General features: G+C 39.0%; 1 protein-coding gene across 1 annotated transcript in view; it reads right to left on the reverse strand.

The window, feature by feature from the left end:
• Positions 1-27,606, reverse strand: part of LOC111148364 (proprotein convertase subtilisin/kexin type 1) — a 39,984-nt gene that overhangs the window by 1,970 nt on the left and 10,408 nt on the right. Inside the window, exons 5-13 of the mRNA XM_022504861.1 lie at positions 27,085-27,161; positions 21,521-21,609; positions 18,364-18,536; positions 17,064-17,276; positions 14,450-14,550; positions 6,038-6,271; positions 3,403-3,560; positions 2,014-2,147; positions 102-263 (exon numbers count right to left, since the gene is read on the reverse strand). Of these exons, the coding sequence (XP_022360569.1) occupies positions 102-263; positions 2,014-2,147; positions 3,403-3,560; positions 6,038-6,271; positions 14,450-14,550; positions 17,064-17,276; positions 18,364-18,536; positions 21,521-21,609; positions 27,085-27,161 (1,341 nt within the window). The remainder of the gene's footprint in view (positions 1-101; positions 264-2,013; positions 2,148-3,402; positions 3,561-6,037; positions 6,272-14,449; positions 14,551-17,063; positions 17,277-18,363; positions 18,537-21,520; positions 21,610-27,084; positions 27,162-27,606) is intronic.

The raw sequence follows: 27,606 nt of genomic DNA on the forward strand, positions 1-27,606 counted from the left end.
TACTCCCTGCCTGAAAGTTAGATCTAGCTCCCCTCACTACATTTTGATTAGGGTTCAAAGAAGAGTGTGCCAAGAACCCTCAGGTACAGAGCCCCACAGACCTCCCCTGCGTCCACCATCTTCTCCACTCCTCTTCTGTCATTCTGAACAGTATTGTAGGAAGTGTACACACGAGGCTGTTTCATGTGTTCTGGCTGAGAAGAGGTCCCATGCAAAATCAGTTTCCAGTTGACAATTCTTCCTTCATTTTGCATTCTTCCAGACTAAGGAATAAGCATACACATAATTTTAGGATGTGTTCTAAGAAACGTCAAACTCCTTAGAAATAACTATTAAGATCTAATTTAAAAATTCAGAACATTCCATGGGTAGAGCGCTCTGTACACAGAAGCAAGTCACTGGATTTACTGTTGCCATGAAAAATGGCATTTTATAGGTTGAAGGATTTAAAGCATGATTATTTGCTTCATTTGATTAAAAAAGCAGAACTCTTTACATGAATGTTCTTTTCTATTCTGTTCTTGGAAAGTTGACTTTACCTTCTATAAATAGCATTATATTTAATAATTATCAACTTGTAGAAACATTCCAGTGGGGAGGAAAAAAGCCTCTACCAAGCATTATGAATAGCCTTCAGTATTAACCAGCCCTTAAAAACTGTATATTTATGGAAACAGTAATGATTTTCAGAAGCTCAACAATTATGCTAAAAATAATATGCTGAAATGTAAAATATCTAAAAAAAAAAGTCTGCAAGTGTAAAGTCAGATTTTATAGACTTGATATAAAATAGTCTCATCTTGATAAACATATTTTCTTAGTTTTCTTAAAAATTGGGTTGGGGCACCTCGGTGGCACAGTCAGTTAACCGTCTGACTCTTGATTTTGACTCAGGTCATGATCTCAGGGTGATGAGATGAAGCCCTACAATGGGCTCCATGCTCACTGAGAAGTCAGCTTGAGATTCCCTCTTCCTCTCCCACTGCCCCTCCTGCTCCTGCTCACTCATTCTGTATAAAATAAATAAAGTAACCTTAAAAAAAACTGAGTTAAAGAACAGAGGTCAAGTTCAAGAATAGGACCACTTCTTAAGAATATTTTCTTGCTCTCTCTAAGGAAGTAGGAATTTTACAGATTCTGGTTCTAAATTACAATTTTAGCAGTCTTTAGGAGAAAGGTACTCTCAAATAAAAGGAACAATGATTATAGAATCTGTATTAATTAAGTGGAGATCTTCAGAAATTTAAAATCAATTCTTTTTAAATAGTTATCTAGATTTTGAAATCTAGTGCTGATACTTGTAACACTTCTATCTTGGGAAAGGTCAGACCAGAGCCCTATTCATTAATGTGCTCAGGCTGTTAAAAATGCTGGAGAAATGATGCAAAGGTAGATAATTCAGATGTTTTTGGCTTTTTGTTCAGATACTCCTTACTCTATTTTTGTCACTGTGAGTTACAATTTTAGAAATATACCAAAGAGTGTTAGTAAACAGAGTGAAAGAGAAATGAGAAATGCTTTTCAGCTTGTTTCATAACTGAAACAAAACAAAACAAAGACGTCATATTGAATAAGATACCTTGTCCAACTAGTAAATAGCACTGCAGTAAATATTGGTAAGAATTTCTTCGTGTGACCCCAGCAGAATATCATAGCAAAGGTTTTGTAGCATTTCATTATCTTTGTTAGTACAGGTGATTCTGGTGGCTGAGCATGTCATGGGGCTGGCTGCATTCTGACTTTGGAACACTTGGATTTGTCACACTGTAATATTACTAACCAATGTATCTTCTTTTCTTTCTTATAATATGTCTTATTTATTTATTTAGTCAATCGATCCAACCAATCTAAGGAGCTAAGTGGGCAGAGATTGAAACACGACACCTTTTCCTTACTTTACTAGGGAGTGACCAGAGTTCCTTACGGCCTTGATGAATGATGATACGAAACTTAAAGGACTTCAAAATGTTTGAAAGTGAGCCTGCGGTCCTCTATCTTTTCATTTATACTTACCATGTCTGTAATTCGCAAAGTCCAGGTACCTATGGGATTCTCTCCCCACGTGTGAACAGACATGAAGTCCCAATTCTTAAAGCCATTAGGAGATGTATCCCGCTCTCTTTCAGCCAACAGTACAGTGCTGGTCCCTATTTTCATACAGCAAACATCAGTTAATGAATGTCCTAACAACTCTAAAAATAGGATAAACTCTAGCATCTGCTAACTGAAAATGAAAAATGGGAGAGATTAGCCCCCCTAACTTTCCCTTTTTGTATAAGAGCAGGATAGAGACATTCATTTAAAAAAATGTTTTTATCCATAGCAGTTAGCATATTGCCTGGCATATAATAAGTTCTCAATAAATATTTTGGTAAAATATTGAATGAATATATTGATTAAGGTTTATTTGAATAAGGAGAATCCATAGAACTACATTTATAAACTATAGAGTCAAAGATCTAAAATATGTTTTAGTGTAGACCTAAAAAAATAAAGCTATATCAACTTAGTAATTTCCTGTCTAGTATTAGTACTAATTGTTAAACCTGTTTTCAAATTTAAGCTCTCTCTATATATCTCAAAATGAAACGGTCAAATTCATACTAGGGCCACCAATGAGAAAACATCCCACCCATACTTCAGGCCAACTTCAATATATCTAGAAAGCATTACTCCAAAATTAACAGAGTCCAGTCCAAACCTCTAGGAAGTTTATATCCTGGAAGGAGATGATAAAGAGAGCTCATCCTTCCTCATATGTAGCCTATAGCAATTGATTTTAGTTAGGTGAATCCTACTAAAACATGAAAGAGGATTAGGAAGCATTTCCTGGTTGGATTATATTTCATGGTTCACAAGCTCTTCCCCATCCATGATCTCATCTGAGTTAGTACTTTCTCAGGGAAGGGTAATTGCCTGTATATAATATCGTATGGCCTTTACAATATCATCATGGACTATTTGTTAGTTTTCTCAGTCCTCTTTCGTGGATCAGAATTCCTAATTTTTCAGTTGATATCTAAGATGTGTCTGATATATCTGTCAGCATTATTAACTATCAGAGTAACTTTCACTAATGTGTTACCTAAGAGAAATGAATGATATTAAATGAATGATAAAAATGAGAACATTTTTAAAATATATAATTCCAGAAAGATTAATTGATATTATTTGAATATACCTTATTCTCTGCTTATCAAAGGACAAGTGGGAATGAGTAGGCAGAGTTCTGATGCCAAGAAAAATGAAAAATAGGCACACTTTTTTAAGCCCTGAAAAACATCTATTGGGAAACTCAGTAATATAAATAAAAAGAAAACCATGGATTTAAATTCATTCAATATATTCTTAAAAATGTAAACAAATGCTTTAGAATAAACGAGATATTTTTAAAAGGTTTACCAGCAGCAGAAGTGAGTGTAACATGAAGGTCTCCTCTTCGGGAATATTCAATCGTTGCTTCAAATTGTACATGTTCCAGGGACTTGATGGCATTTTCTTGTCCTTCACAGGCTCTTGTTGGGATTTCAATGATAACTTCTCCATTACCTTTCAGGGCTCTAAATACATTTTTTTTTTAATTACTGAATAAAGTACATCATTTCTTCTTTGCATTTTAGGCAAATATATACACATTAGTCTTGATTAGATAGTTAGCTAAGCTCTCCCTGTTAATGACTAGAACCCAATTCAGAAGTAACTATAAAATATAAATGCTAAAGGTTATTACAGAAATAAAAATATAAAAAATAAAAATAAACAGGTTATTATAGAAATTAAAAAAATAAAAAATAAAAAAATTAAAAATTCTATACTTTTTATGGTTCACAAAAGACTACAAATAGCCAAAACAACCCTGAAAAAGAAGAACAAAACTGGAGGCATTACAATTCCTCATTTGAAAATATATTTCAAAACTACAATAATCAAAACAGTACAGTACTGGCATAAAGACAGACATAGACCAATGTAACAAAAGAGAACTTAGAGTTAAACCCATGTGTATATGGTCAACTAATCTTCAACAAGGATGCCAAGAATACTCAATGGGGAAAGAGGAGTCTCTTCAGCTAAGGGTGCTGGGAAAACTGGATATCCACATGCAAAATAATGAAACTGGACACATATCTAATGCCATACAAAAATCAACTCAAAATGGAGTAAAAACTTACACACAAGACCTGAAATTGTAAGTATAGAAGAAAACATATGGAAGAAGCTTCATGACATTTGTCTTGGCAGTGATTTCATGGTTAAGGTGTCAAAAGCACAGGCAACCAAAACAATTGGGAATACATGAAGCTAAAAATCTTCTGCATATCAAAGAAGACCATCAACCAAATGAAAAGACAACCTACAAATCAGGAGAAAATATTGCAAACCATGTATCTGATAAAAGGTTAATTTATAAACTACATAAAGAACTCTTACAGCTCAATAGCAAAAAAAAAAAAAAAAAAAAAAAATTAATAACCTGCCTAAAAAGTGAGCCAACTACTTAAATAGATATTTCTCTAAAAAAAAAGATACCAATGGCTGACATGGAAAAAAAAAATTTTCAACTTCACTAATCATCAGGAAAATGCAAATCCAAACACCTATCAGAATGGCTCTTACCAAAAAAGGCAAAAGACAGCAAGTGTTGGAGAAGATGTGGAGAAATTTGAACCCTTGCACAATCAGTGGGAAAGCAAAGTGGTACAGCCACTATGGAAAACAGTATAGAGGCTTCTCAAAAAAATTTAAAAAGAGATCCAACAATCCCACCTCTGGATATTTATCCAAAATAATTGAAAACAGGATCTTAGGATCTCGTGTTCATTGCAACACCATTCATAATAGCTAAGATGTGTCTATTAACAGATGAAAGGATAGAGAAGATGTGGAATGGAATATTAGCTTTAAAAAAAAAGGATATTCGGCAATGTGCAGCAATATGGATAAATCTTGAAGACATTATGCTAAGTAAAATAAACAAGCCACAGAAAGCGATATACTACATAGTTCCACTTACATGAGGTATCTCATATAGTCAAATTTGTAGATTCAAAAAGTGGAATTGTGGTTGCGTGGGGGTAGGGGAAGGGGAAAATAGAGTTACTAATCAATGGACATAAAATTTTAGTTAAGCAAGATGAATAAGTTCTAGAAATCAGCTTTATAACAGCTGTACTTAGAATCAACAGTAATGTGTTGTACACTTAAAGATTAAAGAGGGTAGATCATATGTTAAGTGTTCTTACCACAATAAGATAGAATAGAAAAGAAGGTGTTAAGGAACACAGATACAAGAATACAATACTTTTTGCTGTGGGGTCGAATGGCAGGTTTGCCTTGAACCCATCAAAAAGTGGTCCATTACTGCTCTAATCTACCCTCTTCAGAAATGATACTATCTCCATAACGATTGTACCCCAGGGCTCCCACCCTCAGGCACTTTGTGTGAGTGGGTCTTTAGTAAAATCATGGTTGCCTTGATGGAATCAACAAAACAGTCACTCTAGATTCTGCTTCTGTGGCCAGATCTGGTAGGCTGGATATAGTCTCCATAAAAGCAGTATGGTAGAGGATATCTCATAGAAGAGAAATCATGAATCACATAGTACTGTGGCATGAAGTGAGGATCTTCTGGAAATAGGTTTGGGATAACGCTGGTTGGCAAGTATTGCATTTAGTCAATTCTAAGATGCATTTTTTGAAAAAAATTATCTTAATATCTTTGAATTTGGGATCAATCTTCAAACTGATCATTGGTAACGGTTTAATTGGCAGTGATTTTTCTTAGTGATATATAAAACAACGATACATCTTAACCTGAATATATGTAGGCCAAGAAATGGAAAAGGGCAATATGCTAACATGATTTGCAGATTTCCGATCTCTCAGTGATTCCCATGGACCCACAGGGAACTATGGCAAATGCTATCTCCATCCGCTTCAGAAGGGTAGGTAAGAAAAAACATAGACAGGGTGACAAACATTATAATCAAATATTGCCATGGGTACACATTTCTTTAAAAATCCTGGAAACACTCACCTGGGCTCAAAGTTGTTATCCTTTACCACACACTCTTTCTTCTCAGGCACACTGGTCCAGGTCCTGGGATCAGCTAAATCCACCAGAGCTTTGGCATTTAGCAACCCAAATCCAAATCGACTATTCACCATCAAGCCTGCTCCATTCTTTTTCCATCCAGGGTTATTGGCCAGTGGGTCATACTCAGAGGTCCAGACAACCAAGTGCTGCATGTCTCGCCAGGTGAGATTTGGGCTGGAGGGGAAGTGACCCAGAATATTTTTCAGGGACAAAAAAATGTTTCCTTGTAAAATTAAGTGTTAGAAACAAGCATCTTCTATTTACAGATTATAAAGTGCCTTTTGCAAGTGTACTTGTATAATTCTGGTATGTATTTCTTTTGGAATGTCTTTTCATTCAGAATTTAAAATATATACTGAAAACTTCTCCCATCTAAGTTAAGCTCCTACTATGAGTAAAATTTGGTCTTCAATATAGTAGAAATGTGGGATTTGGCCCCTGATTTTTAATTACTTAAATTTAAATGAACAAAAATTTTAAATGCCAACACTTCCTTTATGTCTTCAGTCTTCTGCTATCTGTTAACAGCCTTGGTACTTTCAACATTATGTACCCACAGATGAGGCCTTGAATTTTTCTTAGGAAGACTCAGATTTTAAAGACACAGTCTGGTTACCTATCCTTAAATCCTTTTGCCTCTTTTCCTTATATATAAAAATTAAGAGTATACTTATCTTGAGCACTGAGTAATACATGGAACTGTCGAATCACTATATTTTATACCTGAAACTCATATAAGACTGTACATCAACGACATTCTAATGTAGTTCTAATGTAGACTACAACTAATTCCAGTAATTAAAAATTTAAACAAATTGTCAAGAAACTCTTAGCTACTTGAGATCACTCTTGCAAGGTACTACACTGAATACTTTGGGGATATTGAAGGAGGTGGTTCTTTCTTGTCTTTAGGAAGCTTACAATCCAGCAGAGGAACTAAGCCTTTGTATAACTCTAATGTATCTGCTGACTGCTGTGTTCATGGTGTCATATATTACAGGAATAGAGAGGAGGAAGAATTCTGGGGATGGAAGATCTGGGAAAGCTTTGCTGGAAGGAAGTGTTCCGTCTGAACTTCGAAGATTGGGTAGAATGTCAGGGAGTGGAGAGATGGAAAAGGGAGATGGAAAAGAGAGAACAAAACCTACAAGGGGGAAAGTGTAGAATGTGGCTGGAGTACAGTGGGTAGTCTGGTTGGTGGGAGCAGGGAAAAGGTGATAGAGTACTGAGCCCGATGGTGAGGACCTTGCATGCCAGGAAAAGGAGATTACCCTGTATCCCTTGGGCAATGGGGAATCAAGGATTTTTGAACAAGAAATGGTGTAATCAGAAATCTTGGTAAGATTAATTTATCAGCAATATAAGATACATCAGAGACACTTGGGAATGTTGGATCTGTTAAAATGAAGATGCACCCTTCCTGGATCACTCTATTTAAAATTTCAGTTCTCCTCACAAACTCCTGATCTCCCTTATCCTGGTTCTTTTTTTTTTTTTCTTTATAGTATTTACCACCATCCAACTTACTGTGCAACTCATATATATGTTTCCTATATTAGTAACATCCGTCTCTCCTTCTAGAATTAGCTGTAAGAAGGGCTGGGATTTTTATCTATTCTCCAGTGTGTACCATTCAGAAGAATGCCAGGCCCAGGGTATATGCTGAATTAAACGTTGGTTGGTTGAATGACTGAATATGCCTGAGTGTTAGGTGTCCCCAATAATTTTAAAACTTAATAATATTTGTCATTAGATTCTTTCAAGATCCCAAGTTTTTCCTTAGCTTTGAGACTTGTGTTGTTTCTATCAAGCCAATCAAGTATTATTCAATAAATAAATACCCAAGTGTGTAGTCTTTAGGTTTTCCATCTTAGCACTAAGTTGTGTAACAACCATCAGGGGAATCTGGCTCCATTTGCTCTCTTCCCCCAGAGCCCAAAATGTGCTGGTTAAGCAATCCCTGTTGACAAAAAAGAGGCAGTGTACCTTCTTAAACATTGAGGAGTCTGGTTTCTGGTTAAAATCCCCCATGTGATTTTCAGATCTCTTCAGAAGCATGACAAAGGCTCTACCTGGGAGGCTTTCTGGGGAAACTGCTCTCCCCATGCCAGCCTGGGTGCACAGCCCATGCACTGTAGTCTGTGGAAGGAGTTGTCATCAAGGACTTAGGCCCCCTACCCAGTCAAGCTCGTCCCGTATTTACATTCCCACCCCTTGTGCCTTCATTTCATTTATCTAAGGTGGTGGGCAGAGGCTCTCTTTAGGTGTCTGCCTGTGCCCAAGGCCTCTTTATGGGGAAAGGAAGAAGAGAACTTGAAGACACTTCTACCCACTCTGACTCAGTACCCTGTACCTTCCTCTCATTCTTCACTGTTGCCTCACCCCAGAGTAAATACAACTAGCAGGGCTTTCGGTTGGGGTTCCCTCAACAGTGACATGACCCCCATGTCTGCACTATTTCAACCTCCCCTTCAACTGTACACTCTTCCATGGGGGAGAATGGAATGGGGTGGGGGGCGTCAGCATTATCTCTGATTTTTGACTCTTGCTTAAAACATTGTAGTTAACAAAGGCTTAATTCTTTGATTTCTGATTTATTGCTTTAATCAGCTCTTCTGATACTTGGTAGGCTAGTTCTCTCTCTCTTCCATCTCAGCCCCTGACAAACATAACAGTTAACTCTGGGGAATGACTGATAGAGTGCATAGACTTAAGAGTCCCAGATGGCTTGCATCATAATTACCTGTTAATCATGTAAATAGTGAAAATTCCTAAATCCCATCCTAAACCTATTGTGTCAAAACATCTGTGGATGGAGCATGATTTTTATATTTATATTTCAAAAAACTATCTAGCCAATTCTACGTCATAGCTAAGATGATAGGAGTTGGAAGAAAGCATATAGGCATATAACCAATTCAGACAATTGGAAGTGATTTCAAATCATGAGGCCAGAATAGGGAGTAATAGAAAGCACAGCAAACCATATCTTACCAAAGACCTATGTGATCTTAAGCAAGTCACTTCATTTCCCTTGGCCTGGGGTGACTCCTCTGTAAGATGAAGGGGTTGAGTATGATAATCTTCAGAATTCTTTACAATCGAGATTTCTATTTGCCCAATATCATAAATACCTCATTTAGATTGTGTTTCCATGTTGGCCAGCCCACATTAAGGAATAATTAACTAGCTGAACAGAAATGGCTATTTTCTTAATGCAGAAACTAATTCTGTTCTATGAAGCATTTTATTGAAATTCTTGCTTCCTTCCGGTTTTTTAAAGGAAGTTTTAGGTAAAAGCCTCTTATCAATGTGGTCAATGGGAAACATCAGTTTCCCATTTGGACCATCAGGGCAAGCAGGTGTGTATATGGAAGTTGGGAAGAGGAATTGTACTAGGGTGGCATAAGGAAGGCAGAGTTATAATAATCAAATACAAAGCATAGACTTTCTATGGAAGAACACTTACTTTATATTTAGTTGCAGGTTTTATTATTTTTATTTTCTTTTACCTATTCTTTGCAAAATATTCAAGGGAGCATCATTGTCATGCAATTAGGAAAATTAAGCTTGTTTTCCTAACAGAGTTATTCTTCATTTGTGTGATTGCATTTCAGAAATGAAAAGGAGCTGCTAACAATAGTGCATCCCATTCCTGACAGCCTTCCTTTGTTAATTAGTGCTCAACAGCATCCACAATAATTAAATTTTTTAAAACTGCATTAGCTTGCTAATCAAGGATATGTTTATAGAAAATAAGGGTTATGGAATTAAACATTGAAATTAAGCATTGCTTCTAATTAGTGTGGGTAAAGTAATCTGGAGACAAAATTCTAATGTGAAAAATCTTACAGGCTACCTGGTTCAGCCTCTAAACACCTATAAGTAAGCCTTGATATTAAAGATTTTCTAAACTGGAGACTTGCCAACATTGCACAACTCTGAGTCAAGGATTTCTTTGATGTGCTTTATCGAAAGGTTTTATGCAGCATTGAAATTCTATTTCCCTTCCTCTAGCCTTTCATGGAAACAGAAAATTGGTTCATCTGTACAATAAGACTACGGTTATTGCCTGCTATCTTTCTTAAGTATACTGACCGCTTAATAATAATGGTGCCAGAGTCACTAGTTCAAGGAATTCCTGTCTCTCATTATATATATCTATAAATATATATAATATGCCTATTAAGTGCCCTATCGAGCATCTTAACAACCACAGCTGGATGAGATTATAGAAAAACCTTTTTACAGCAGTTGTTTCTTGGAATTTAGTAATGGTACTACTAGCATTGAAACTGGCTGGGATACTTGTTAAAAATGGGGATTCCTAGGCCACATACCAGATGCTTGTGAATCTGAGTGGCTGGCACTGGATTTGGGAGTCTGTCTACTAATTAAACTCCTAAGGTGATTGATTATGCTGGTATTAAGAATCACTCCTCCAGGAAAGGAAAGTATTCCTCTATACACATTTGAGCCAGGAACCATTCTTTCTCCTTCCTTCTCCTCTTCCCATTCCCTTGCATTCCAGCTATGTCTTCTTTAATGTAACATAATAAGTAATCTGCTTGTGACAAAGAACCGTTTATGAGAAACTCAGGAGCACACGAGTCATGGCAGTCCTTGATCAGCATCGATCTTCTTAAGGCCCCTTTCTCTGAGGGGATGATAGACTGCCCTTCAGCATCTCCTCCCCCTTGCAGGGCTGTGGGAGGCAATGAGGGACAGTAGCTCATGGCTCAGGTTTGAGCTTGCACAGACCTGAATTTGCATCTCTTTGTGGGGTCTTGGTTACATTGTGCAACCTCTCTAGCCTCAATTTCTTCTTTTATAAAATGCAACTAATAATATCCTTTTCATGCGGGGGGGAGGGAGAAGGTGGAGGGGTTATGGACTTTGGGGAGGGTATGTGCTATGGTGAGTGCTGTGAAGTGTGTAAACCTGGCGATTCACAGACCTATACCCCTGGGGCTAATAACACATTATATGTTAATAAAAAATAATAACCTTTTCACAGGGCTATTGTAAGGATTTGAATTAGTGTTGTACACAAAGAGGTTAGCGCAGTGTCCAGCCCATAGGAAGACCCTGACTAATCCTGAATATTGTTATTCTTGATGAATTTAGCCTACCATTGTTCTTCAGTATCCATAGTTGTTCCTTGAGCAGCACCTGGTTAAATGATTTCTCCCAGTCTTCATTATCTAGGGGCACTTTTAGAAAAACTGGCTTTGAGAGTTTCTGGAATAGTCATCTCCCATATAGACAATTGAATAGTGTTCAGAAAACCGTCTATTTGAGAACAGATACTTCAAGAATTTCTCCCTGCTTTGGCATGAAGTATATGAAATGTAAGCTAGATTATATCTATCTTACTGATGCTCAGATCAAAAAGAAAGGAATTAATTCTTATCATATGTACCAGAGAGATCACGGATTCTTAATCTCTCTTAAATTTAAACAGTGTGAGAATCCGATAGACCCTATAGACCATTCCTTCAGAAAAAATGTCATGCACACAAGCCATTCTGCATCTAGTTTCAAAGAAGCTCATGAACTGCTGGAAAATCACCCATGTTATTTCAGAGCAATCCATGAAGCTCCTGCTTTAAAAATGACCTATTAAAAATTAACCGAGTTAATAAGGCTAGATCATTCTTAGCTCATTTTCTCCCTGCACAGAAAAATGTTTGAAATTTTAGAAATCAGAGGTTACAATTTTAAATTTTCAGTTCTTATACTAAATTAATATTACATCTGTTCATGAGATGGGTGTTTCTATTATTCTGGTCACTAGACAAGGATCGCTTAGGCGTGGCTAGTTATATTTACATGCATCTGATAAGTGTTGGGTAGAGAAGACTTAAAATTTTAAGGATTTTTTTTCAACAGTTCCCTGGAACTAATAGCTTATATCCTCAAATCATAAATATTGTAAGACTGTTTAACCACCTGCATGAAACTGCTTGCCTTCAGTGAACCTTACTTTCTTCTACTGGGGACTTTTCTCCACCAAACTCAACAATTCATGTTGGATGACCTTTATTCACTGATACCTTCAATATCACATCAGAGAATCTTATAAAGCGACGAGGTTTGAAAAAAGTGGTCTGCTCTGACCCCTCCATTTTCTAGATGGTAAATTAAGCCCTCAGCTGGAGATTAATTTGCCTAAGGTCACATAGCTAGTGATATGCCTAGAACTTGAAGTCATTTGTTCCTCACACTTATGAGTGCTTAAGTTATTTTTCCTTGAATCCAAATTCAAGGATCTGCTGAGGCCATCTTCCCTTGTGTTCATAAACTCTGCCCTCTGTCCATTCCCTTCCTGTTACAAATGAACTCACATTCTGAACACATCTCTACTGCTGGGCCAGAGCTGCCAACATCCCTGTTTCTGACTAAGTCACTGGATTTGCTCTTCTCTTACCAGACATCTTCCCAGCCCCTCCAAGGAGGTAAATTCTTGGTACAAAACTTGCTAGGTCTGTCTTCCTTAGCCATTGTGGCCATCTCCTGGCTGAGACACCAGGACAAACTACAACTCCACAGGTGGCCCCAGGGCTCTTAGATCTATGTTGGACTCTCCAGAACAAAGAGTTAGCAACTTCAGGGTTTTTCCACCTGTGGCAGAGGCTAAGGTGTTCCACTTTTCTGCTCTTATCAACCTCGTCTACTGAATATGACATGAGGAGAATGTTTTGTTCTCTCTCTAAAGAATATAGATATTCTTCTAGGATAACCCTGTTATTAGGAAGGATAACAGTAACTTACAAATTTGACTACTTCCTCTATCATGTAAACATAACGCCTGACTTGACGTTTAAAGTGTTCTTACCACCAGAAAGCAAAAACAAGGACAAATAGAAAGCTGTGGATACACAGTGTGTGCAGCAGTTAGAATTTTTTCCCCTGTATCAATAAGTGGACTATTGGGTAACCAATATGAGGAAAAAAATACTGTTAAATATACTGTTAAATCCCTCTTTAACATCATACACTAAAATTCCAGGGGAATTTAAACTTAAATATGGTAAATGAAGCATAATAAAAGACATATAAATAAATGTTTTATCAAATTTGAGACTGTAAATATTTTCCTAAGCATGAAAGCAAAGGAAAACATCTTAAAGTATGGACAAATATAACCATATATATACTAACTTCATTGCAATAAAAAGTAGACATAAATAAAATTAAAAGTTAAATGTCAAACTAACCAAGCATTAGTAGCTTCTCCAAACTAAGGCCATTAAAAAAAAAAAAAAAAACCAAGGTCATAAGTGAGCAATCACAGATGACAAATGACCAAAGAATAAAAGATACTGAGCTTCCTTGCTAATGAAATGAAGGCATATAAAGTTGAGATACCATTTTCCCCTATCAATAGCAAACATTTAAAAGATGACAAAAGTAACTTTGGTAAGTAAACTTGTGCTTTCACATATACACTGTTGGGAAAATAAAATGATACAATCTTTCTAAACAGTGACTTGTCAATGAGTACCAAAATCATTAAAACATGTATATCCTTTGGGATGCCTGGGTGGCTCAGTGGATTAAAGCATCTGGGATTGGGCTCTCTACTCAGCAGGGAGCCTGCTTCCCTTTCATTCTCTGCCTGCCTCTCTGCCTACTTGTGATCTGTCTGCCAAATAATAAAATCTTTAAAAAAAAAAACACAAACATGTACACCCTTTGATCCAGAAATTCTAATCAGGTGTGTTTGTCCTGAGGAAATTATCAGAGATGACAACCAATGTTTATGGATAAGAGTGGGCATCTAATCAGGATTTGAAGACCTTAATATAATCTGCATTAATATAATGGGATACTACAAAAAGATAAAAATTCTGTTTTTAATTCTCCTGTCCTCTGATATGTTAGATCAGCTCTAGGACTGAGTTTATATAATCTGAAAGGAAAAAAAAAAAAAAAGGAAGTTCCAAAAGCTTTTTGTTCCCAATACTACCCACAGGAAGTTATCTGCACAAAGTCTTTCCTGGTGGGAAGAAACAGAAGTGAAAAGGCCTTGCCGCTGTGTGGGAGGGAAATTGGGAGGAAAGCGTGAATTTGTAAAGGTCAAGAAACACTGACTTAGCCAAGAGAGCATGCTCTTAAAAGATTATAGGATAGATATTTAAAAATGACAATGTGTATGCAGAGGTCCCCACTTTGTAAGGTGTGTGTGTTAAATCTACATTAAAATGTAAAAGGAAGAGAACTTGTTTTTATGATTTTTTTTATCGTGTCCTAAGTTTTCTATTGTAAGCATAATTCAGCAAACAAGATATGCTGTTAATAAGAAGAAGGAAAGGCAGCAAAGGTGATTACAAGTTTCCTGGGCCTTACTTTGCTTCCAGCGCCAGAGCGAAGATGCCAGCAGCCAGGGGCGCTGAGGCCGAGGTGCCCGTATGGGTCTCTGTGCAGTCGTTGTGCAGGTCAGCACTTGTCTAGGTAGCATCCGGAGGGAAAGAAATGCGGGAGAACACGTGAGGAGTGTGCCCCTGTCCCTGGGGGTTAACCCTACTGACGGCCGCATCTGCTACGATCAGGAAACTCAGCTGGTTGTCTTCCCTACTTCCTCCTCTAAACCACAGGCGGATGTTTGCCATCTGCTGATATTTTAGTTCCCTCTCCTCTATATGCAACTTGTCTATAATTCTGGCATCAGGCTGCCTTTTCTGGGGATGAAGTACTCCCACTATGAATATTTTCTCTTCTGAGATTCCCAAACGAATTGCTGTCTGCGAAGAAGGGACAGTTTCAAAATCGCTGTGAATCATGCTGGCCCATTAATCAGCAGGTCCATTGTGTCTCGTCTGGCATATTTAGAAATTCTGCCTCATGCAAAATTCCCTTTTGCCTTGAAATTGACATTTGACTACCTCTTTGGCACAAGGGTGGAAAGCCTCTGATTTGGGCCATTTGAGCTACTTGCACAAAATGTGTTCAGTGTGTAGTTTGCACTCACTGTTGACATAGTTTGATGGCCCTGAGTTAGCGTCCATATTTGCACTTCGGTGAGAATGGTGTTTTTCAGCTGAAAAGTATGTTAGACTCTGATCTGGTTTCAAACCGTAAAACTGCTACTCAGTAGATGTGTCCCCACGGGCACGTCCCTCGGTTTCCCCATCTGTAGAATGAGGCTGACATATCCTGACTCAGAAGCTGAGGCCAAAATGAGATCCTGTCTGTGAAAGAATTCTTACACAATATTACTGCACATAAGGAATTACCCGGGCTAATTTTAGCTTAATGAAGAGGTTGATGAAATCGAAGGCAAGAAACCAAAAAGACTTCCAATCAGACTGCCTTAAGGACCACAGTGGTGCTGGCTGAGCGAGTTGTCAGGCCAAAGGATTACTAACAAGACACCCACCTGGGCTCCCGCGTTATCATTTTTAGCTAGAGATTTCAATGTGTGGGAGGGAGGTGTAAAAAAATAATTTGTTCTATTATCACCTCCTTTGGCTTCCCACTTGGAGTCGCTGAATTTCACAAGTTATGGTGGCACTGCTCCTTAAAGGGCTGCGGAAGCGAGGCCGCCCTTTTTCCCTACTGACGCATGTAAGCCCCCAGAGCTGACTGAGTCGAGGACCTGGTTTGCGTAAGACAAAGGCTACGTTATTGCCAGCATCTCAAATAGAATCCACCAGCTGTCTTCTCCGCTGGCTGATTTACCTAAGGAGAAAGCTTTACGAAGATGGAAACTTCCTCTGGCTTCAACGCGCTATAGCTCAGCTGAGGGCCAGTCTGTGAAATGCTGACTGAAATGTCTACCAGGCCATTTTCAGAAAAGCAACTCTAGATACCCCCAGGGACAACACGAGCCAGGGGTCTCTGAGCACAAGGGAAACAAATGTCTGATAGGCCTCCTTCAAAGGCTATCAAATAGGCCTGCCGTAAACAATTTCTGGGTAGAACATCACCATCTATTATTTGAGTAACTGAATATAAGGGCATGAGAGGGAGGCCAGTGCTTCTAAGTTGAGCCAAGTGTTTTACCATCTAAACTAGAGTAAGTTACAGAAACAGTCAGAGTTCCAGAATAGTGATCCTCTATGAAAAGGAGCACTGACAAGTGTTGGTTTTTGTTTGTTTGTTTGTTTGTTTGTTCTGAGATGCCATTCATTGGCATTTACACACATTCCAACGTCTAACTATTATGGGGTTCACTCCCATTCTAATTGGATCATGACATATTATTCCACTGAGATTACAATCTACATGCTTTAGCCAGTTGGTTCTTTCTGTATCAGGAGTTAAATTTGGGACACTTTAGAATTAAAAGTACCTTTCTCCATTCTCAGATCCCCTGAATGACCCTTCGTCAATGTGCTCTTCAAGGGAAATCCAATAATTGCCCTTGGCAGTCTGACTCATGGAAGAGAAGGCACAGCCAAGTGTGAGCTAGAGATGCTCTCTGGGTATATAACCTTCCTGAGCTGTTTATTCAGCAGCTAAGAAGTTCATCTTGGGGGAACGTTGGACTGTTATTTTCCTGCAGGTCACCCATTATTAAGAGATGGAGCTAGGGTGTGCTCTGTATTTTTACCATCTGCTAAAGAGCAAGCCAGACCATATCCCCGCTATTAAAGATCAACAAGTCCAAGGGTGGGACAGGCCCTAAAACCCTGAAATCTTCTTTAAGGCTATTTTCAGGGAGGCATCACACAAGCAGAATAGACATTTGGATTCTTGGCTGTATGTAATGACAGCTTAGTGGCTTCTCAGGGGCAAGTTTAAAAACGACAGGCAACATCGTCTTGGCAGAGACGTCATTACCTTTGAGAGAGAAAACTTGTCAATATACACCGGCCTTTCAGGGAGTATGGTGCGAGTCTCCAGCTGAGCCCTCAAGCTTAAGCAAATCAACTTTACCCAAGGTACCGACCCAAGGATCTTGTGGGACATGAGCCACGCTCTCCTACCTAAGCAGAGGAGTCAGACAAAAGTAACATACGATTCGCTGGTCGGTGTAATCCCCACTGCTGTACGAGGTGGCCAGGGTGGAGGAGCACTTCTCAGCATACCAGGGGGACAGGCCTTGCTGTGAGGCGCTGCTGATGGAGATGGTGTAGATGCTGTCCGTGTAGCCGTCACAGTCACAGTTATCACCCTGACGCCCCCCGTTCCCAGAAGCCCACACGAAGATGGAGCCCTTTCCTTGTCTCCCCTAAAGGAAAAGCCAGACTAGATCACATCTGTCATCTCTTGGGATCGCTGTCACGCCCCAGTGAAATCCCCCACAAATACATGCAAGGGGTTCTCCGAGATAGTTATTTGGAGTCGGTTTCAACGTCGGGTCCTCCGGCCTCCCTGTGGGAAAGCTCATGAGGCTGCATTTAAGAAGCCTCCGGGCTGGGACTCTACCAGGCTACCTTCCTCTGGGTCCTCTCTGACATGGGTCTGAGGGAGAGTTTTTCTTTCTTTTCCTCACTGGCAGGCCCTTAGCACTCTGGCCCTTAGCACTTGCTCATAATTTTGCACTCCTCCCTTGGCTTATGTCACCGTGTTTGAATCTTTGAACTTCCTCTCTTTCTTGATGCTTGCGTCTTCTGGCTGACTGATAGAATGACAAAATCAGGCATTATTCAGTTCTGTTTTGCAGCTGCATTAAAAGGGACTCTTGAGCTGAATGCAACTCGTCAAGGCTACTCTTTCTATGATTTCTCAGTCTGTGCTCTCCGAAGTTCCTACTTTTGTTTGATCCTGTGCAGAACGAAGCCTTAGAATCCTCGTAAGAGTAGAGTGAACAGAGCAATACCACCAAGGCACAAGTCCGTGCCTGGCATGTACAAAATGAGAAGTAGCACGTAGCTTTATTTAAGGATGCATTTCTAAAGATTGGAAAGAAGTCTGGTTAGTAGTTTCCCTAGTGTACAAATCCAAAAGCAGCAGGAAAATGAGAAAGGACCTATCCAGAGTATTTCTTATTTTAAATTTGTTTTATTAAACTTTTTCTGATTTATTTACTTTTTTTTTTAGTTTTTTAAAATTTTATTTCCAGAATATTCTTTAAAGTAACTATTCTAAGAGTAAAGAATCTATGTTGCATGTCAGACCCAAATGGGGAAAACTCTCTGGACCCTTAACTTCTGCCCCTCTGAAGAATGATTTGGCTCTCTAAATGCATTTCAAATGGTAAATAATGACAAGAAATTCAAAGCCATTTCTTTTCATATAAGCTAAATGTTTGTCCCTTTCCTTCCTATCCAAATGGTCATGTTTCACTTCAGGTGGGTCTGTGTTAAGCATCTTACCTGCTTGACGCCATATTCAAAAGCTTTCTGGGCCAGTCGGCCAGGCCCCTCCACAGTCTTCCCATCATCATTAGGGCCCCAGCTGGCACTGTAAATATCCACATGTCCGGGATTGAAGCCAATTGAACTGGCTTCAATAGCATCAGTCACAATGCCATCCAACATTCTTATGCCTAAACAGTAAATCAGACAAAAAACACGTAAGTGGATGTCAGCATGTACATGTAGAATTGTGTAATGCTCTTAATATTAATTTTATTTTTCTTAATATTCATTTTATAGAAGACTCTCAAAAGAGTAAAAAACAGGGTAACCACTGGATCTCAAGTGCCTGTGATCAGGCTGCTATGAGCACAGACGGAAGATACAAGTCACTGCCTCCATAAGCTTTGGTATCTGCCCTTTTAGAGATAACTCTATGCACAAGCAGTGACCATGATTGGTACTGATTACAAAATGTCTTCCCTCCCTTTGCTGTCCCAACAGCCTGAAAATGACAAGACAGCTTTTGAAAAAAGGCATTGAACAACCCTCCCTTGACCTCTGTTCATGACTATACCACGAAAGACTGTTGCCTAGCCTGTGCCACACGAAGGATTCTGTTTGGGACACTGTGTGGGTTGAAAAGATCTACCCACAATAGGAAACTAGCAAATAGGGAAAGAACTCTTTTTGTTTCTGAGCCCTGATTAAAAATAACCCAGAGGCCATTCTTTTATGTGTTTGTGAGAAACCTTTTCAAGGAACATGCTTCCTTTTCTTCTAAATAATCTCAAGGATGAAATCATTGCCGTGGATTTTTCTCCTGAGGGGGAATCATTTTTCATTAGGAGAAGGCAGACGCGGTAGCTCTTTGTACTTTCTAACAGGCTGTCACCTGTCATCAGACTCATGTATTCAAGAACCAGGAAGGCAAAAGCAATTTAGACAAATACAGACAGCTATCCGGTTATTCCTGGCTTCAGACTGATCATGTAGTAGAGTGCACAGCCTCATATTTGCACGCTATTATTTACTATGGAGCATAGGTAAAAGAACATGTAATTAACATAATTAGCGAAACTCATATTGATCAAAACAAAACTGGTTAAAAATTTACTTTGGGAAAAAGAAAAAAATCCAAGCTCTACTTACTAGCCGTGTGATCTTGGGCAAGCCACTTAACATCTTGTGCCTCAGTTTCTTCAGTCTTTATGGGGATGGTAGCAGCTTATGTGCATTGAGGATATACTATATGCAGTGACCATGCTAAGGCCTTAAACATACAGATTCCTCTATCATTAGGACAATGATTTGAGGTAGATGTCCTAATTTCCCCGATTTTACAGGTGGACTATAAGTCCAGAGAGGGACAATGACTTGCTCAGGGCCACCCAACTTGAAACTGGGGAGCTCGGACTTGAATCCCAGAAATTTAACAACCAAATCCCGCCTGTTAACTTAGAGCACACCACATGTAATGTGTTGTAGAGTCAGTGGTGCCTAATAAGTGAAACGTATTATTAAAAAATGCATTTGGGGCTAGACCATCAAAGGGTGGAGTCATGAAAAAGTCTCAGCGGACATGGAATCAGAAGTCTTGTGTTTTACTTCTACACTTACACTGCCACAAACCAGCTGTTACCTTGAGAATTTTGTTCCTGATTACTTCTCTATAAAATGAAGGGATCAGAAGATTCTCTTGCAAACTATAGCTAGTTCATCATGACTTAAAAGGTGAAGTATTTCTCTAGGTGATTACCTGATTTGTGCTTCTGCCTTCATTTTTTTTTTTTTAATTAACATAGTGCTTTAAAAAAAGGGAAAAAACACAGCATTTTGACAATGCTGGTATCACAGAAATCAGGAAGACACAAAATGTAATAGTGTGCTGTATTAGGGAGAGATTCATTATATGTGCCACGATGTGTGTTTATTTGATCTCTTAAAAGGAAATAATAATCAAACCCAATGTATACTTGTGCAGAGTTTTAAAGGAGTTTTACTATCATTGGCATATTCTACAATTGATCTTTTTAATTGTAGTTTGGAAAACAAACTAAACGCAAAGTTGCTAGCATAACTGTAAAAGCCCAAGATAGGGATAGTGAAAAGAGGAGAGACAATGATTATATTCTATGTGAGCCCTTGCTGGTCCACCGTCCACCCATCTTCACAGGAACATGGACTGGGTCAATGGGTTCTCTTGTCTTCCCGTGGGCATCAGTCAACTGAAGACCGTAGCAGGAGGGTGTGGGATGAGAGGAGAGTGAGGTAATCATTTGCTGGGATCCTCGTCGCCTAGAGGAAGCCCTGTTGTTGCACTCAAGGTCATAGCTCCTGTCCAGTGGTTCTTTCTCATGGCCCCAACTTTCTTCTGTTGCCACTGACCTCTCTTTCCTCTTGCTCCTTTAGGCCTAAAGATAATTACGTCTGTTTTCATTTGTTAGCCCTTGTTGGTTTCCCTTTACTATTTTTTTAAGTTTTTAATTTTAATTCCAGTTAGTTAGCATAGAGTTAGAAAACAAACTAAACGCAAAGTTGCTAGCATAACTGTAAAAGCCCAAGATAGGGATAGTGAAAAGGGGAGAGATACTAGTTTCAGGTGTATAATATTGTGATAATTTCCCTTAAGGCTTGTAAATATTTCCTCTATTTAATTGCCCCGATGGAATTTACCATATGTTTCTCCACAAAGACTCTGACTGAAACTACTAGATTTTAAATCTGTGCTGTCAAAGATAACCTTTGGCTTCTTCATGTAACCAGTATGCATTCTTTTATTTTCTTAAGACCATTATTTGCTATGAAATGAAGAATGAGAGAATTGAGAAGCAGGGAAAGTCTTTGCCCAAATTTACCTCCTCCTTCTGTTCCCTTAGCAAGCACTCAATAACAAACCCTTATAAATTAGCACACAGAGAAAATTAGCTTTGGTTCAAAAGCTTTTCAACATTTCCATTTTTCTCCCCACGAAGATGTATAGGCTAAATTCAGCTATCATTTTTTTAGGAATCCAGAGCCATTGATTTGTTTTCAAATCACACTTAAATCCTACAGCACATGTTACATGGAATTCATTTCTCCTTCTGGTTATTGAAAACCTTCTTTCCCCCCTCATTTACACCAGGTGTTACAAAAAAAAGTTCAAAACTCTAGGAGCAACCCTCCGCTTTACCTCCAACTTTGGAATTGTATGCAACTCCGACCCCACACTTGTGATTATTTGCTTGCATGGCAATTTCTCCTGCACATCTGGTCCCATGTCTGAAGATGAAAAATAGGAATTATAAAACAGGAATGAGTGCAACTGTCATTTGCACATGAGTCCCTGGTACGTGGCCATACTAATTTTTTGTCAACCTTATTGCTGGTCTCCTGCCCGACAGTTTTAGATGAAGTGTAGGTATCAGATGATACAGGAACTGGAGCTGAAGTATGTGATTCACTTTCCAGCTTCTGCCCCTGACCAGTGGTGTGACCTTGAGTAAGTCATCTGTCCTCGGGGGTTTGTGACAACACATGCCATATTGCATGTAGAGAACTTGGAGTGGTGGCTAGTGTACTGTTTCAGAGAAATGGCTTCTGCTCCATACATTTTGGTGAAGTTGTTCCTCAATCCCTGTCTAGTGACTTCCTTGAAGTAGGTTATCCTGGACCAGTCCTAGCAGGATAAGTAGATTAGAATTCTCCTCTCAAGCCCTCTTCCCCCCACTCTAACCATCCTCCACCAAACTAAAGCAACTGAGGGTTTTCTGGTACCGGGGGGAGTTTGAAATTTTCACAGGACACTACCAGCTAATTGGGAAACCAGGGTCGTCCTGCAACTCTGATCAGGGCCAGAAGTCTGAACAAGACTGGTTTTGCCATCAGGCAAAGAGGATAATTGCTGGTTTCAAAGTATTTGGAGGGAAAAGTCCATCTCTAAAACAGAGCAGAGTCCACCATCAAAGCATCAGTTCTGAAAATCTGAGGATAATCATCTTTTCCCACCACCCCCTGACCTTAAGAAGGTCAGTAAGTCAAGAGAACTTTAATGTGAATTTATTTAATGGCTTCATCCCGTAGTGGAAGCCCCTGGGAGCAGGGTAGAGGCTGTTGGTGCTTTGCAGGAGCCGCCATAGGAAAGAGGGGAAGAGTTAGCTCTCAGCAGCACTGCCAGCCACCTAGTTTTAGGCACTACTACACTAGACATCTGTTAATTTAGCCCAGCAGGAATATACAAATTCTACATTGACTACCCAAAATAATTCTGTTTCATTTCTCTCTCTCATTTTTTTTTCCCTAAAGTACTAAAGATGATTTCTTGGTCTCCTTTTGCTAAATGATGTTTCTATTTCTTCATGTTAATACTGGAGAGGAATCCTAAGTCAGAACAATGTAATTATTTTTAATTCAAGGTCTTTCCTAATGTAGCAGACATCTGCTTCTTCTTCTTCTTCTTCTTTTTTTTTTCTCCTAGCATTTCCTCCTTTAGGGAAGTACTTTCTCATACTCCTTGTGATTCTGTCATGAGCCTCCTCTTCCCAGACAGCTTTCAAGGATTGTTGCATATTCTGGAGAAGAGAATCCTATTCTTTCTCTAGAATGTACAGCTTTGGGGCGCCTGGGTGGCTCAGTGGGTTAAAGCCTCTGCCTTCGGCTCAGGTCATGGTCCCAGGGTCCTGGGATCGAGCCCCGCATCGGGCTTTCTGCGTGGCCGGGAGCCTGCTTCTTCCTCTCTCTCTGCCTGCCTCTCTGCCTACTTGAGATCTCTCTCTCTTTATGAAATAAATAAATAAATAAATAAATCTTAAAAAAAAAAAAAAAAAAAGAATGTACAGCTTTAAGTTCCATGTGACCCATGTGGATTTTGCTGCCAGGCCAAAAAAAAAAAAAAATTATTTTTAACAATGTAGCTAATTGGAGGCAAGCAGCTAAGAGATAGACTGATTAAGGTCCTACTAGCATATTATTTGAGCTCTGGGATCTTGGAAAGCCCGAAGCTAGACCATCCCTTGGATGATTTTTTTTTAAATCTCCAGTTTACTTCATCTTTGAATTAGGATTCTCACTTGCAGCCTAAGCTGCCCTGACTAACACACCCATTCTCTGAGAACTGTGTGCACATCGAGCTCATAAAAGGAGCCTTATGCTTCTTTGATGGGTTAACTCTCTTTGCTTTTGTAGAAGGAGAAACTGAGTTGTCACCCTCCAGAAAGTGTGTTTCTAGAAGTCACCACCACCTCTATTTCCATTTCCCTAGGGCCAGGATAGCAGAATGTCCAGCCTGAGCCAATAGAATCAAACTGTTGACAGATAGCACCTCTGTCCTAAGAATGATGCAAAGTGACAACACCTGTGATTTATCACTCTTTACATACTGCAAATTATTTTCTTGAAAGGTGCAGTAGGATCACGGTACAAAAAAGGATTGATACTTTTCCCTCCTCTTACCCTCACTTCCCACCCCCACACCTTGAGAAAAACGGAAGGCTTTATCAAAGTGGTACTATGTCATTCTTTGTAGACCTGCAGCTTTTTTTCTTTCCTTAACTTAGGCTCTGAGATAAAAGAACTCTTTATTATTTTAGAACAATGGTAGTAACTGGCATTTAAACAAACTGATTTTTAAAAAATTATTCCACAAGATAGTTTAAAGACTACTATTATCCTAGTTAAAATACCCTTGTCACACGTGTTATTTAACTAGAAAAATAATCTGTAATTGGTATTGAAATTCTGAATATAGATTCATGCCAGCTTAATAGTAAGAGTTACCTGCACTTTTGAGATTTTATTATTTAGTGATTCCTTTTTTGATTTGCAGAGGAGAATTCAAATGCAGCTTCTATTAATCTCATTTACATAGTAATAAAGAACAGCAGCAACACAGATAGTTTGGAGAGATAATGCCCTTGGAATTGGGAGATAATAGGTCTCTAACTGCTATAAAGCCCAAGACAAAATGGAGCCATTCATTTTCTAAACCTAGGGGATTTATTTCTGACACATGCTAGAAGGGCAAATCTATTTTTTATTTTACCTTTTGTTAAATGATAGGGATGCTCCTTTTTTGGTGGATAGGCAAGAGGACCCTGAGAGGTAGTTACTTATTGTGTAATTTTCAAAGAGCAGATTCTGAATTGGCTCAGAAAATGGACTTGTCTCTGTCACTGCTCCTCTCAGATGGTGTAATTCTTGTCATGTTGATTTCTTAGTGAAAGGAGGTCTGTCTCTGCTGCTAAATGAAGAGGCTTGGTCATCATCATCATACTCACCATAGCAAACAAAACTTTTTCTATGTACCAGATACTATACAAGCTAATTACGTATATAAACTCATTTAATCTCCATAATAACCCAACGAAGTAGCTATTATTATTATCCCTTTTTAATAAATGATAAAACTGAGGCACTAAAGCAGTTAAATAATTTATTCAAGGTCACCCAACTTTAAAGTGGTAAAGCTAATATTTAACCCAAATCTAGCTGCCTATACTATACTCCTAACTCTTTGTCTGTGTCACACTAACTGGACACTATGTGGGAGGTCCATGGCAGGCTTTGTTCTGGAAACTCAGTGTATTCAGGCACAAAGTAAGTACCATTATATGAGCTACTTCTTTGAAGGCTTTGGAGCCCTGTAAATTGAGGGAAATGTGGCTATTGAATTGGCTATCCAGTATTATGAATATTGGATAGAAGACTCCCCTTTTGAGGGGGAACAAGAAAGGGAAATCTGAGCCCCTCCTTCTCATGAGTAGAGAAACTCTTGAGACTATCATTTTATCAAGTATTTGGCTATCATGCAGCCACCACACAATTTATCATCCACACTGGATCCTGGGGCCAGACCTCGAGGACACGGCCTAGGAAGAAGGCTGACAGCTCCAGCTAATAGTATCCTCAGCTGCACCCATCCAGCTGAGAGCAGATTTCTCTTTTGGTCTTGACCAAGGGGACAGAATGAAAGTTGTCATTTTTATTTTATTCTAACTTCTTAGAATAAACTGCCCCTTTCTTCTAAGAACTTATTGCCCATTTCCTTAGAAGTTCTGTTCAGAAGGATAGAGAGCAAGTGCCTTATCACCCATTTTGGGAGACAAAATGAAAAATAGAGACAGGGAGAGAGGTCAATGAATTTCTCGAGGTCACCTTCTATACTGATAATTGGCAAAGCCATGACTACCAGCCTGGCTAACATTACAAGGTCAAGCTCCAAAAGAGCACACATTCCTCCTGCCCCTGCACTGCCTTGACTTACAAATATGGCTGAAAATTTGTCTGGGGCTCCTGCCATTAGTTCCTGAGATATCCCAGTTTCCTTCAAGGGCACCCCCTGGTGGTTCTCATTGTATTGTTACTGGAGTATTCGAACTTCTAGGTATTGTTTCTAGTTAACCCCTTTAAGAAATAAACCCTAGAAGTAAATGGTACAGAAAGAAGCAATATCTTGGAACCCTCCCCAAGCTTCCCTTTCTCCCCAAGGAGGAAATATACATGCAGAAGTTGAGGCTAAGGGCATGAGCCTCAACTCTCTTCCGGATTTTTTTGTCCTTCTGGAGGGGGAAACCATCCAAAGAAATAACTTCCGGTCAACATTACTCCACCAACCACATGGGAATTCTGAGTGAGAATAAGAAAGAAAGGAAGAGGGAAGGAGGGAGAAAAAGAGCAAGCAGGAGAGAATTCAGTTGACCCAAGTTGGGTAATAGTCCGAGAGAGAGAAAGCCATACAGAGAGAAAATGGAACCCCTTTATGTAGAATCTTTACATCCCAATTGTAACAACAAGCTCTAATTTTGCCTTGGTTTTGATCTATTCTGGGGCAAGTCTGGGTGGAGAAAATGAAGAAGAAATGAAAGAAGAAGAAATGAAATGAAGAAGAAAATGACAATGAAGAAGGAAGTATGGAAGTCTTCTTGAAGTTATGGAAGATATTGTAAAAGAAGGCTCCTCACATGAGACCATGTGGCTAAAGGATGAAGTTTCTTTGCAGCTAGGAAAAAATGGTTAAAAAGTCTCTTGCCTCTGGCTCTTTATTTGGCCTCTTGCTTTGTCAGCTCTGGCTCTTGGCCTCCCTCAACACTTTGTGGTTACTAGCAAGAATCAGGAGTCAGAAGATACTCTTTTTCTCTTCCCTTTAGTTTTACAGTACCCAGCAAAAATTTGGGGAGAGACTACTGACTTGTCCAATGCCCCCAGAAAATGCGTTGGATTTGAGGGCCAGGCCTCAGAATACATCTCTGTTGTCTGGTATCTGGCCATACTTTTCTAAGGGAAATGGTGAGCGTGGCTGTGGCCACCAAAAGAAGTCATGGGAATTTGTTATCTTTGTCATCTATTTTTATTTCCACAACTAACATCAAATATGTTTGCTAATAGGAAAGGATTCATAGAGGAATTGCTAATAGGAAAGGATTCATAAAGGAATTGGTGTTGGAGAAGATGGGATGTAGGATTTTGCTCTTTAAGACCCAAACATTCTTTCTAAAGCTATAACTATCAGCACCATTTGAGGGGAGCATTGCATAACCTAAGAAGAAAGTTTAATTGAAATGTGGTCCTGGAAGCCAAAAGAAATATAAAAATAGAAACATTGGTTTCTGTTTTAAAAGCAACAAAATATTGTGGTGTAGATGGTGTGCATGAAAACTTCTCTTGAGAGCTGAAATATGGATCATGTTTATAGTGTAATTTTCTCAAATAAGATAAAAGCATTTTAAAGTACATATTCCCGCCAAATCCATATTTACTCACTTGTTCTCATTTGTGGGATCATAACGGGGAAATGGATCATGGTCATTATCGTTAAAATCGTAACTAGCGTCTGGATCCTAAAGAGACAATAGAAATAACCATGTAGCATCATTTTAAAAAAGAAAAAAAAAGTAGCACTTCCCAAGCCTTTTGCCCCTACTCCCTCCATCCTGGCTGATAGCTCAGAAATCTGCATTTCAGAGTTTCTGGCCCGGTTGTTGATCAATTGTTATACCCATAAACCAGGCATAAAAGATGTACACAGAAAAGTGAGCAATCATCCAATTCTCAGTGAACATTAGCAAACCTCTGAAGTTCATAGGATATTAGAACCAGAAGGAATCACAGTTTACTTAGTTCGACCACCTCATTTTTTAAAAGAGAAAACTGAGACCCAGAGAGGTTGAATGATTTAACTAAGCTCTAGAGCTAGTTAGTGACACTTGAATACTCATCTCTCTTACAATTATAGGTGCAAATAGATGACTGTGGGGTGGGGCTCAGGTCTGCAGTGATCTCCTT

The sequence above is a fragment of the Enhydra lutris genome, unplaced genomic scaffold, assembly GCF_002288905.1.
Source record: "Enhydra lutris kenyoni isolate GAN:26980312 unplaced genomic scaffold, ASM228890v2 scaffoldscaffold19, whole genome shotgun sequence".
NCBI classification, from domain to species: Eukaryota; Metazoa; Chordata; class Mammalia; order Carnivora; family Mustelidae; genus Enhydra; species Enhydra lutris.